The sequence below is a fragment of the Leuresthes tenuis genome, unplaced genomic scaffold, assembly GCF_036924035.1.
Source record: "Leuresthes tenuis unplaced genomic scaffold, fLeuTen1.0.hap1 SCAF_10, whole genome shotgun sequence".
Lineage (NCBI taxonomy): Eukaryota > Metazoa > Chordata > Actinopteri > Atheriniformes > Atherinopsidae > Leuresthes > Leuresthes tenuis.
The window spans coordinates 18,179,919-18,192,615 of record NW_027325364.1 but is presented as its reverse complement, the minus strand read 5'-3'; the positions used below and the strand labels follow the sequence as shown (position 1 = coordinate 18,192,615).

Below are 12,697 nucleotides of genomic sequence, written 5' to 3'. Positions count from 1 at the left end.
TAGCTTGTTTCTCTGGAAAGAAAGAATCTTTCCATTCCTCCCCCTTCCTCTTTGCCTGCATTTTTCTGCCTTTGTCTCTTACTATTGAACTGCCCTGGCTCATTTCTTTTGTGCATCTGTTCAGTGGTACATGAACATGTTAGCTGTCCCGCTTGTGTTTTGAATCGGGTATGGCGGCAGTCTTACGGAAAGGCACTTCTGTCTGATGAGTGTTTCTGTTGCAGGTTGTCTCTGTGAGGGTGTGTTCACTGAATTATTTAGCTGCGTGCAGTGATTTGTGTTAATGGGAAGTGGTTAATGTCAGGAGAAGGGTTACAGTTTTTCGTAATACAAAGCGGTGATCCAACTCTTTGGTCCGTGCTATGTCAAAGATGTTTACTGTCATCTTTTTGAGTTTTTGATCTGACTTTGCTGTCAGCTCTCTGTCTTTTATCTGTCACCAACTGAGACGTGATGTTTCTTGGCTCTTTCCCTTCTCATGACTTCACTCTGCCTCTGCAGAAACAGACGACTATGCTGAGATCATAGATGAGGAGGACACTTATACCATGCCTTCAAGTAAGTAAACATACGCAGATGCACATGCACTCAAAATGTTGACGGTTGCTAATGTGTCAGGTGTGTGTGTGCTGATCGTGTGGAGAATACTGCGAGTGTGTGCAAGCGTTTAATGATGTGCGTGCAGATGAAAAGGTTACGGGGTGATGTGTAGAGAATTAGGTTGACGTGTCTGTGTGTGATTGTACTTTAAGTGCTGCATTTGAGAAGCTGATGTGAGTTAGGAGAAACCTTTTTACGTGGCAACCTCGTTATTCTGTGTGAATACCAGATAGTAGGATTTCTTCTTAAAGAATTTTAAAGTCACATGAAAGACCAGATTCAGTTTTGAAGCTCAGAACCATGATATGTTATTAACCGTATGTTGTTGAATTAAGTCAGACATCAGCTTTCATTCGAGCTCTTTTCAGATGGCTAAATAGATGGATGACTGACCTTTGAATGAAACTACATTTTCCATAGTAACATGCAGTCTTCATAGTCTTCAGAAGAGGAAGCTTCTTGAACCACACACTGTGTACTATTACGCTTGCAGTCTATATTTATTTTGGTGAGTTGCCACAGGATTAAGCAAGATTTGGGGAGTTTCCTTTGACACATTATCTGCACCATTATAGTCGACACTCTAAATGATTCTCGCCGATCACTCCTATCTCAGAGTGTGTTATTATTTTCAGTGTGAAACATTAGTTAATGAAGATATTGTAATTGAGGAGAGCCTGCTGTAGCTGCTGAGTAGTGCCTGCTCATCAGGTTTAGGACTGTTGCTCACATTATGCTCACTGCAACGCTAAATGGGCAACATTGAGAGGCAGAGAAGATGGGTGATGTGACCTAAATGTAGGGGAGGCAAAGCTGGGGCATTAAGTCACAATATTTCACTTGACTTTTTAAAAAAGACTTTATGGAATTGCCCATTTAAACTGCCCCAAAATGCTGCCTGGATATTGTAAACTCATGTTCCATCCAACAAAAAGTGAACAGCGCTTGCTTTTTGACCATTCATGCTGTTTTACAGCTGAATCAGAATTCTGGACTCGCAGTTAGTTAGAAACACAAAGACCCTCACAGAGAAGAGAATCAGTGAAATGGTGACACCGTACAGTTAAACTATGATAGCTGTATCCATTCTGTTGAGCACGTGGCATCACTGTCTCAGACTGTGAGGGATTTTGTTAGAAAAAGTCCAGAAATTCGTTGACCTTTTTCATGAGCAGCTGTTCGCTGCTGGGACTAAACAGAGTCGGGGTGGCTGTCCTAGCTGTGCTAGCACCAGCTCACCAAGCAATCCGCCATCATAGCCTTTGAGAAATGTTCGGCTCAGTAGTGACCAGCGGTTGTGTGACTTTAGCTTTCTTTTGTCCTTTGTTTTGGCCAAACTTTGGTAAACCTAACATCTAACAAAACAGAGCAAAAGGTTTTGAATATTTAACAGTGTGCACACTGATGTTATTAACACTTTTCAGAAAAGACTTTGACATGCAGCCCCCCTAACCTATCTATGTCACTGTGATACTGACATGATTAATAAGGACAGCAGTAACTATTTATGGCTCACTGTACTCACAGCTAGTTATTTCTGTCTCTTATCACTAACCATTTTTCCCAGAATACTATGGACTAGATCAAGGTAACAATTGTACCATTGTGATGGCACTTGATTTGGTGGTTGTTGTGACCCTCTTTATGTTTGCTTGCACCTATGAAATAAAGTGAATATTTTCCCAAATCTTTACCCTGTTCATTTGACCCTCCTCTGTTGATTTTTGGCCCGTCAGGTTTTAGCTTCAGAACTGAGTCCCAGTTGTTGGACACCGATCCTGTTTCTATTTTTCGTGCAGAAGAAAATCAAATGCACAGATTTATTTCCTAAATGCATACAGAAAATTCGACGGTAACACAAACCGATGTTACTGCTGAGTATCAACAACATGCCCGGTTCAGAAAAATCTTTTTACACGATTTAACCAGGCGGGTTGACTCAGAACATGTTCCGTTTTACAACTCTGGACTTGAGGACGAAGTGTAGTGAGAGGGAGGGCTTTGAACTGATACATATCCTTATATACTTTGAAATTTATAACCCAAACCACTAACAAACCTGGTACTCCCACCTCATTGATTAACCATAATAGTGTTTTTTCTTGAAGCTCCAGCTACATGGGCGACTTCAGAGGCACAGCATAAATGAAAGCACAGTTTTATGGCTTTTTACTGCCTGACATCATTGTCTTTAAAAGTCGCTCACGTGCTGGACATTTGGACAGCAATAATTAAAACAAAGGGGAAGTTTCAGACCTCTGTAACCTGACAGTTATGGCTTTGTGTCATCCTCATATGCCTATTACATGGACAAAGTCAGGCCAACAGTGTAATGCCTGTCAGGCAGAGCAAACCACCAGCTTCCAACAGCCTGGGTTTCACAGACCATTGGATTCCTATTTTTAGTATGAAAAATGTAAAAGAGAGAATACCGACTGTCAACAGATTGTTTTAGGCAAATAATACACTGGCCTTATATTAGTCAGTGAAGGATTTTCTATTCTACAATTCGCCTGACTTTATCCATATAACATTTGAATCAACACAGTAATTCATGGTCATATGTACATTAAGTGTTATTGGCTGTCCGTCTGTGTTACATGGCATGTGTCGCTGTGGTTTGCTGATGCTGTTGTTGCATGCTGTTGACGAGCTTTGCTGATAGCAAGAAAACCAAGCTTGTCAGAGCAGAGGGTCATCACCGTAATCAACGTCAGATTCCACGCACGATGGCATTTTGTTGCGTTTTGCTGACGTGAAATGGCCTGGTGTCAGACATCAGCAAATTTAGGTGAATCACGTAGAAAAGAGACAATCTAAAGTTTTAGTCGGAGGCAAATCCTGCCCTTTGAATGCAGAAATGAACAGGTACTCTGCGTAAGGCACTCTAACAAGCTTGGAAAATGCAACGCCCGTTTGTGGACATAAATTCGTGCGATTGATCTGAAATCCTACTCTGTTCCCATTTGCGTGTTCGTATTTGTGCGTGTCTTGTCTTTGTGTGTTTTGCGTCTAGCATGGGACTATGAGATTCAGCGGGATTGCATTGAACTGGGACGTTGCATTGGCGAGGGTCAGTTTGGAGACGTCCACCAAGGAGTCTACATCAGCCCGGTACGAAGCCTCCGTCTCATGGAGACCAGAACTTCTTTCTCTGTCGCACGTTTGGAGACAAAAAAAACAAAACAAAATGCAAATGCAGCCTAATACGCACTTTGTCTGTTCTCGCTCACATTCTGTAGCTAATGTAGTATCGGTTTTTTTAATGTTTCAGGAGAACCCAGCTCTGTCCGTGGCTGTGAAGACCTGTAAGAACTCGACGTCAGACAGCGTCAGAGAAAAATTTCTCCAAGAAGCATGTAAGGTCCTTGTGTGTGTGCATTAGCCACCTCACCCCAATGAAGTCATGCGTTTTCTGCAGACAAAAAAGCGCGAAATGCCCTTTGCGAAAAGTGTGACCTTCTCCTTTGTCCGCCTGTAGTGACCATGCGTCAGTTTGATCACCCTCACATTGTGAAGTTGATGGGAGTCATCACTGAGAATCCAGTGTGGATCATCATGGAGCTCTGCACACTCGGAGAGGTCGGTCACTAATAGTTAGTATTCATCATGCAGTCACGCAGACGAACAAATGATGATTAAAAACATTTATAAAACCCTTTACACTTTACACTTTTTTCTTCTTAGATCATTTAGATCATCATACATCACACTCAGTTTTGTTCAAATTAATTTACCATTTACTGGTGAAGCATTCTTAGTCTTGCTCATTGTGAACTGTGTTGTTTAGTTTGAATCCCTTTGGCAAAAATCAGGGAGAAAATTGGATTTATTTCTGTGCAAAGTTGAACTCTTCCTCAAATATTTAATTGGTTTCACAATAAATGATCCAAACCATTCATGTTTTCCTGTTTGCATTGTTTGTTGCACATTTTCTACAGCTGTGCATGTGCAGGTTGTTATTCTCACATAGTGCTTTTCCTCAGTTTGGAACTCTTTTTTTCTATTCTCTCTCAGTTTCTTCTTTTGTCCCACTTGTTTTATTCTATATACTCTTTCCTTCTTTTATGTTGCTTTTTTTGTTTTCTTTCTCATCATTTCTGCCACTTCTGGGGTTTTTTGGGGGTTTTTTTGTCCTAAATGATTTCTCTCCCTGCTGTTTTTTCCGTAGTTACGGTCATTTCTCCAGGTTAGGAAATACAGTCTGGACCTGGCCACTCTCATCTTGTACTCCTCTCAGCTTAGCACGGCGCTGGCATATCTGGAGAGCAAACGCTTCGTACACAGGTATGAACGAGCACATCGTGAAGCGTTATACGTAACCATAACCCTGTGTGGCCACCTTCTTGAAGGAATTATTTAATTTGTTAGGATTTATTAATTATACGTGTGTTCTGATAAAAAAAAATCAAAAGCTTATCTGGCTGAAAGCTGCATCAGTTTTTAAGTATGAAGTGAATGTCAGCATGTCTCATTCTTACCATAAATCTCTTTTCCCTTCACCAGAGACATCGCAGCACGGAATGTGTTGGTGTCCACGGTCGACTGTGTAAAGTTGGGAGACTTCGGTCTGTCACGATATATGGAGGATAGCTCATATTATAAAGGTAACTAAATACACACTCAGCAGTCTGTGCATCTTCTGTTTGATCAGATGGGAGAAAGCTCCATTATTATTCATAGCTCATATGTGAACAGAACTGATAAGTAAAGTGTAACACAGTTCTCTTCATTGCCATTCCCCAGCATCTAAAGGTAAATTGCCTATTAAATGGATGGCTCCAGAATCCATCAACTTCAGACGATTTACAACAGCCAGTGATGTCTGGATGTTTGGTAAGTCTAAGCCTCTGTAGTGTTCTTTTCATCTTTGTGTCTGTTTTGTCTCATTTTCTTGTTGCGGAGCAGCGGGCATATGCTTTAAAGTTTCTGTTCTGGTCAGCCAATATGTTTCTGGCTCATTTCGATGAAGTTTTAATGTTAACCTGTCGGTCCATAGGCGTCTGCATGTGGGAGATTCTGATGTATGGCATCAAGCCTTTCCAGGGTGTGAAGAACAACGACGTCATTGGCAGGATAGAGAACGGAGAACGACTGGCCATGCCTCCTCAGTGCCCTCCTACTCTCTACAGCCTGATGACAAAGTGTTGGTCGTACGATCCCAGCAAGAGGCCGCGCTTTAATGAGCTTAAAACACAGCTGAGGTACGTGGGGAAGTGTTATTGTGAGGTGCCGTGCATGTGGATTCTACATGTGTGTGTTTGGATAAACCTTATTAATGGAAAGGTTGAATTGTGATTACAATACAGGGTGTTTTTTTTTTTCTTTGGCTGAAGTGGGATAAGCCTGCAGTTAAGTCTCTTTGTGTCTTTTTTCCATTGTTCTGCGTGTATTTGCAGCAGGTATTCACATCCTTTTTGGTAGGTTTTTGGTAGCTTTGGCTTTGATGGTATTATATGTTGTAGTAAAAGGATCCAGCAGCATCATATTTCTGTTTTGCTACATTTCTTTAAATCATATTTGAAAATGGTTGCCCAACAAACTCCAGCCGGAGTTTAAGTGAATAGATTAGGCAGCATAGAGACAGAGCAGCCTGCCTGTCTTTTTATAGGTGAATATTTGAGTTTTTGATCTCCCTGATCTCCTTGATCTTTTTGAATTCCCAGTGCATGGATTTCCTTTCCTGCTTTCACGTCAGTGGTTAATCTAAAAGAATGTGACTCGGTAAATGTTTTCCAGATGAAGCGTTTGCTTACAGCTTCCTGACAGCAGGTGTCACTCTCTGTATGAGGCAACTACATCAATGACAACGGATATTAAACTTTTACATTAACAGTGCGACAAAACGTTCGTAGAAAAAATGCATCGTTGATTTATGATTTGGAAGTCCAGATAAAGCTCTCCAAGTTGTTTTCACTTCTAATTGGTGTTTTCTTTTTCTTTTTTCTTTTTTTAACTGTTGTTACGTTAGAAATTCTTATTGAATACACGATTAGTACAGTACTGGTGACTTTTGTTTTATGAAATACAAACATCTGTAAAATATAGACCAAACAAGCAAAAGTTCTTAATGTCTGCAAACAAAAAGTTAGTTTAGTTTAGTCTTTCCACACAAAGTTATGGTGAGTTCTTGACGGTGTTACTAACCAGCAAGCAGCTGTTACATGTGGTCTGAGCTCTCTGGCCATTTAGGGTTATCGAGTACTACAGATCACAAGAGCGTAGGCCCTGAGGGAGAGAGGGACAGAGTGGAGTGAAGAGGTTCACTCCATGCACTGAACAGATCCTCTTACATTGGGTTGTAAATTAGTGCATTAAAAAAGGAGCGTCTGTACCGTCGTTCTCTGATTATTTTGTCCTTCAGTAAAGTAAGACTTCACTAAACTGCATCAGTTTCTGTTAAGGAAAAAAAGGGCAAAATATGCCTCCTTTAAGCTGCAGCTTGCTTACTGCAGGAATCCACACTTTGAGGGACACACCGTTGCTGTTATTTGATAAAGTTGATGTCCGGGAGTCTCTTCTGCCTCAACAAAGCCGCAGACAGGACGTTTTTGCTCAGTTAAACAACTGACTTGTTGTTTGTTATTGACTCGGAAATCCTATCATTCTGTATTTATCCATTGAGCCAGGAGTCCAGAGACGGCTTGGCAACATAGTTGTTGGGATGATGATGATGATAGAGATGCATTTTGACACCTTGGTTATGCTTTGCCTTTTTGGTAAATGATGCATCACCACCTTGTTACTGGAGTTGTGTGGAATCCGGCCTTACCTTTGTAGACACAATATCCTGAGCATGTTGTGGTTAGATAAGACGGGGACAGACGTCAATGTTGGTTTTATAAAAGCCTGCTGAGTAAGCCCTACAGTAGTTAATCACAGAGAACAGGAAGTGTCCAACCTATTCATGAGTCAAATAAAGTCAGAATACTAGTGAAAGAGAGCTTACAGTTTGTGAAAAGTTTAATCAGTTACATTCGGGTGCAGTCAAAGAAAGAGACCCCAGAACAGACTGAGTGATGCTAATGCTACGATCTTTCTGCTGAAGTGTCATCACCAGCTGTGAGAATGCAGAGAAAACTTAACTGTTCCGGTACTCCTGTGAGGATGGAGATGGTGTTTTAGCTTAAATCTTAGGCCCTTGCGACACCAGGGTGAAGTGACGTTTCTGTACTGTATTTCTGAGAAACGGAAAATAAAACTGTCTTGTCTTGTTGTCTTGTTCAGGTTAGGGCTTTTCACAGCCATCGTTGCTCAACAAGTCATAGTCACTGAGACAAGAACAGACCTGCACTTTTCTGGAAGTGATCTCTCACCATTGCCCCTTGATAGGAAATGGAAAAGCTTGATGTGAAAGCGTAATCTCCTGAGAGCACAGCGAGACTGCAGTCTGCAGTCTAGAGTGATGCTCATGCTTTGCCGTGCTTGGATATTTGCACATAGATTTCACTTAAGTCAGTATGTGAGCATCAGATAAGACGGTCGCATAGTCATAAAGGAAGCTGCAGATTCAGCGCACAATAATGTGAAATGTTGACATTTGTTATATCTGTAAAAACAGATGTCCGGTATTTAGCCTTTATAGGCCTCGTGTTGCCCGATAGCTCAGCTATCTCAAAAGAAAAGTACAACATTAAATAAATTTGTGATAAACGTTTAGCGTCCTACTTTGAAACTGAATGACCATTAAAACTAGTTGTATAGATAGACATGTACCCTTGTTCGTACTTAAAAAAGAAATCATTGCGGTATGATATGCTCCCCTCACTGACTCCACATAAAGAACACAAGATGCCATCATTGTTTCCCTCAGCACGCACATTCTCCGTTGCGCTTTTTCTCGCCAACACAGAAACAGGAAAATAAAGTGGACATTTTTCTCCTGCGGTTTTATGAGTTTGCTTAAAACCAGCATGACTCACACCTGAAATTCCACCTTTCAGCTTTCCTGTTTCTCCCCCTTATTCCACCTCTGTCGTGCCTATTTTTCCTCCTTCTCCATCCTCACTTTTTGTGCTCTTTCTTTGTCCCCTCCTCGTGACCTCTTTCACCTTTGCACCTTTCTTGATCTGACTTTCTTTGTTTTTGACTCCAAATTAGTTACAGGCCTCCATATCATGGAGGTCGGCTTATTCGTTTGACACGGACCATATGTTTGTGGTTTGCATGTTTTATCAGGCTCAGAACAAAATGTGGAACTTGAGATCTGCATTCGGTGCTAAGTTGACAAAATTAAGGACATTTATTCAAATTGACTGTGAAAGCTCAGCATTAGGAAAAAATGTAAGAACCCCTCAATGAACCTCATCAAGTGTCTTGGATACAGAGTCAATATTGACCACGTTCGTTGTGGCCGCCGGCTATTAATAGGAGAAACTCGTGAGATCAACGGTAAAGAGAGTTTGGGCTACTTTTGGTCTGGATGGGTTCTGTATCATATTATCAATTATAGGTCTCTCCTGCAAAATATGCAGCTCTCAGCTACTGCTACAGTGTTGCTGGATGGTGAAGCAGCATGAATGTGTGTGGGGGTGTTTACACAGTGGGCAGCTGCCAGGAGCTACAACTTTCCAATGAAAAGAGAGAGAGAGAGAGAAAACTGAGAAAATGAAAGAAAGACGGAAAAAGGCAAGCCGAAATATTGTAGCCCCACACTCCTACGGTCTAAGCTTTCCTACTGAAGCTTCTTACACTCAGATATGATATTCTCCTGGTAGTGATGTGTGCGTGGAAGGAGTGAGGCCTTTGGCGTTGTCAGATTCGGCTGAAACAGAGCATAGTTGTGTAATCCCTCTAGGAGGAGTAGGATTTATCCGTTTCTTGTTGCGAGCGTTTGAAGTTGTTCATGCTGACCTTCAGCGGGGAGCCGGGGCTGAGTGCTTCTGGCCCATCATCCTTCTAGTGGCTACGTAATTCTTCTAAAAGTGCCGATTGGATTAGCTCTTTTCTAAGGTAAAGTCCCATTTCGTGAACATTCCTCTCAGTCTTTAGACTTTTGTTAACGTTGCGGTGCCTATGCAGACTTGTTGTTTCTTTTATATCATCTTCAGCTGTATATGAGTTCAGTTTGAGTTTAAGCCCCCCAGATGGGTTCAGATTTAGGCTGATCGCCCCCTCATGGATAATTTGCAGCTGTGACTATGTGACTACAGGATTATATGACTGCATGTTTTAAAATAATCAAAGTGATAATCACCTCATTACTGTGTTTTGTTGTGAAGAAAAAAAAAAAACAAGGAACGAGCAATGAAAAGAAAGAAAGCGTTACAAGAATAAACCCGGCTAGAGAGGCGCGGACAAGGATGAAACGGCCACTGATGTCGCAGGCGCTGTGGGGAGGTTGTTTTTCTGTGTTTCCACAAAAGTTTGGACGTATTCGTTATATCTGTCCAAAGCAATGTGTCCAAGAGGTGTCCAAACGTGGGTGATATTGATAAATGGTGTAAAACGGTGTCTATGGAAAGAGTGCACGTGATTGTTTTTGGAGCCACACGTCTTTCTGTTGAAAAGGGTTTTGGAAGCAGAGATTGTGAGAGGACATTTCCATCTTCTCAAACCTGGAGGGCCGGTTTTTTTAGCAGTTGTTGGGGCGACCAGAATGGATCGCTTATACTTCAACTGATGTGGGACCTCCTGGCGGACGTATAGATGGAAAGTTTGGAATGTTGTGACTTGCGGTTGAGCGGCCTGCGTGTGTGACGCTGTTACAGACTGTTTGAATGGACGGGCCTGGTGGGATCATACGTTACCCCAATTTACGTGGTTCATAATGCGTTACCTCGGGGTAGAATTTTGATAGTAAGTCCTATTGGATAAGGATAAGTCTTGGAATTACTGAGCTTGTCTTTTTTTGTTGTTGTTGTTTTTTTTTATTAAAAATTTGTAGACTTGTGTTTTTTTTGGGAACATTTAAGATTGAAAGTTTAAACTGATTGTTTGCGGGTGGTTACAGTGAGCTGTTTAATGTGTGGATTTCTCCTGTTAAACAGTCTTCTGGTTTTAAATGTGAAAGTTGTTACCAGTGCTGGTAGTTTATTAACAGATCTGACAGCCTGTAATATAATGCTCACCGAATTCAGTTAATTTGTTAGATGGTGCTGAATGTCTCGTCATTTTTGCTGTTTTTTTTTTTTAAAGCAGACTCCTTTTTTTTTTCTTTTTTTTTTTATTGACTGAGTCTGAAAGCAAAGGTTTGACATTGATCATTGATCGTTCGATTACACATCCAGCCGGGGTTGGTGTATTTAATGTGTCTCCTGTAGACAAATGGATGTGGTGAAGGGGATTTGCTGTGTGGTGTGATCTGAAATGAAGGGCAACTAGGCCTCCGCGACATCTTGGGTTTTGCAGAGTGAATAATTTGATTTGTGGTTTTCCACTTTCATGAATACGGATCGTATATTTTTCCAAAACAGATCATTTTCAAATCCCAGAATCTTTTTTTCTGGAATGTGTCTCTGTACATTGCAAGTGTATGAAAAAGGGATTATATTTAGCTCTCTTTTTGAAAATGGCTCACTTTTCATACCAGCTCTAAAGTCACAGTTTGACCTTTCTGTCTTTGCTCTTACTGAGTAATATCTCAGACTCAGGTTATCGTATACCACCTTGTTCACTGTTCGTGAACCTGTCACAGAAAATCTTTAAGCCTGTGCGGCCGGCCGATCCTGAGTAAATAAACTAAGGAGGCCTTGTTGTTCCAGGTGCTAGTGCTGGTGTGGGCGGGGGACGAAACTGTGTGTGTTGATGTTTCCAAGTGCCGGTTGTATCATCATTGCTCATGCTAATGCGTGATGTCATTTACAGTTATTACTATGAAGGAGGCCTGGCTTGCATGTGGCTTTCTAATGAACTGAGCTGATCATAAAGATTCTAAAGAACAAGGAAATTATTCAGCAGTTACGCCATTCAAAACACAGAAAAAAAAACACACACGCAGCCAATAAAAGCAGTTTTTTGTTATTTGGGTGCAAAACATTTAGTGTTTTAATCTTTTGGTTGTATTACTATTAAATACAAAACCGTAAGTGAAAATTTCATTCATAAGCTCAAAATTGGAAGTAAAAACAGGAGTTTTAACTATATTAAAAGAAGAAAACGACTTGTTTTCTCTACAGCTGTTTTATGTTTGTTTGTTTTTTTTTTTTTATTTATTCTAATGTATAGCGATATTGTTACCGGTCATCGGTCACATGAATTGATGCCTAAGCCGTCACTCAGGGTGCCTTATTGTAGGAGGGAATGCCATGTTTGCTGATCTTGTTTTACATGAGTGCGACTGTGTGCTGTGATGGAAAGGGAGACTGACTTGGACAGGTGCAAGGACACACAAACACTCAGCAGGAGACAACAGAACAGGAGGGCAATTATGTTACTAGAAATAGCTCTTACCCATGTGGAGGGAAGGCGAACAGAATGTGTGTTTAAACACTGGATTGTTCGACAGTGCATTTCTCCGTTTTGTGGAACCAACAGCTCCTCACAATAGGCTCCTTCCTCTAGGATTCACGGCTCGCTTTGGCCTCAGGAACTGGTCGGTTTTTTATTCTTTCTGTTAATTCAGTTTGTTATCTTTAACTGTACGTGGCCTGTAAATGCAAAGTTATCGGCATGGGATTTTTGCTAAAATTCAAAGTGTTTGTTTTTAAGCAGTATTACCCAAAGATTTACTCTTGTAGTTTCTGCTACAGTTTGCCTGCAAACACAAAAAAATATCTCAGCTGCGTTAGCATGAATCTGGAGGGAAGTGTCAGCATTTCCTACGGAATCACAACACAACTGGCGTTCCAGGACACCTGCAAGTTGAGTGGAGAGACTCGGTTTTTGCTTTGTTTCTTTAAGCCAAAACTCTCGACAGTGATTTGATACGACTCTCTGAAGGTTATTGGGAGTTACGGTACTTGAGTGTTCAGGGATAAACGGCTGCGGTAAGAGGCGCAATAACTCATTTTGTGACGAAATGGAATTTTCCCCTCCGCACGTAGTAGTTTGTGTTTTGACGGTCTGCGCTGTGTGTGAGGAATGCTCTGTATGCTAAAGTTTTAATGAGTGCACGGCACAGTGTAATGAAACTCTGGCAGAGAACACTCTGTGCTTT

General features: G+C 41.2%; 2 protein-coding genes across 4 annotated transcripts in view; one reads left to right on the top strand and one right to left on the bottom strand.

Moving 5' to 3' along the window:
• Positions 1-12,697, bottom strand: part of dscc1 (DNA replication and sister chromatid cohesion 1) — a 116,761-nt gene that overhangs the window by 23,194 nt on the left and 80,870 nt on the right. The window lies entirely within an intron of this gene.
• LOC140316684 (focal adhesion kinase 1-like) overlaps positions 1-12,697 on the top strand; it is a 54,266-nt gene that overhangs the window by 25,151 nt on the left and 16,418 nt on the right. For 2 of the 3 annotated variants that reach the window (XM_072394615.1, XM_072394614.1), the window contains 8 exons: positions 502-558; positions 3,617-3,714; positions 3,875-3,959; positions 4,082-4,182; positions 4,772-4,887; positions 5,107-5,207; positions 5,347-5,436; positions 5,600-5,804. In XM_072394615.1, coding sequence (XP_072250716.1) covers positions 502-558; positions 3,617-3,714; positions 3,875-3,959; positions 4,082-4,182; positions 4,772-4,887; positions 5,107-5,207; positions 5,347-5,436; positions 5,600-5,804 — 853 coding nt within the window. Of the gene's footprint in view, positions 1-501; positions 559-2,167; positions 2,189-3,616; positions 3,715-3,874; positions 3,960-4,081; positions 4,183-4,771; positions 4,888-5,106; positions 5,208-5,346; positions 5,437-5,599; positions 5,805-12,697 lie in introns of all 3 variants that reach the window. The other variant, XM_072394613.1, reaches the window with a different exon arrangement.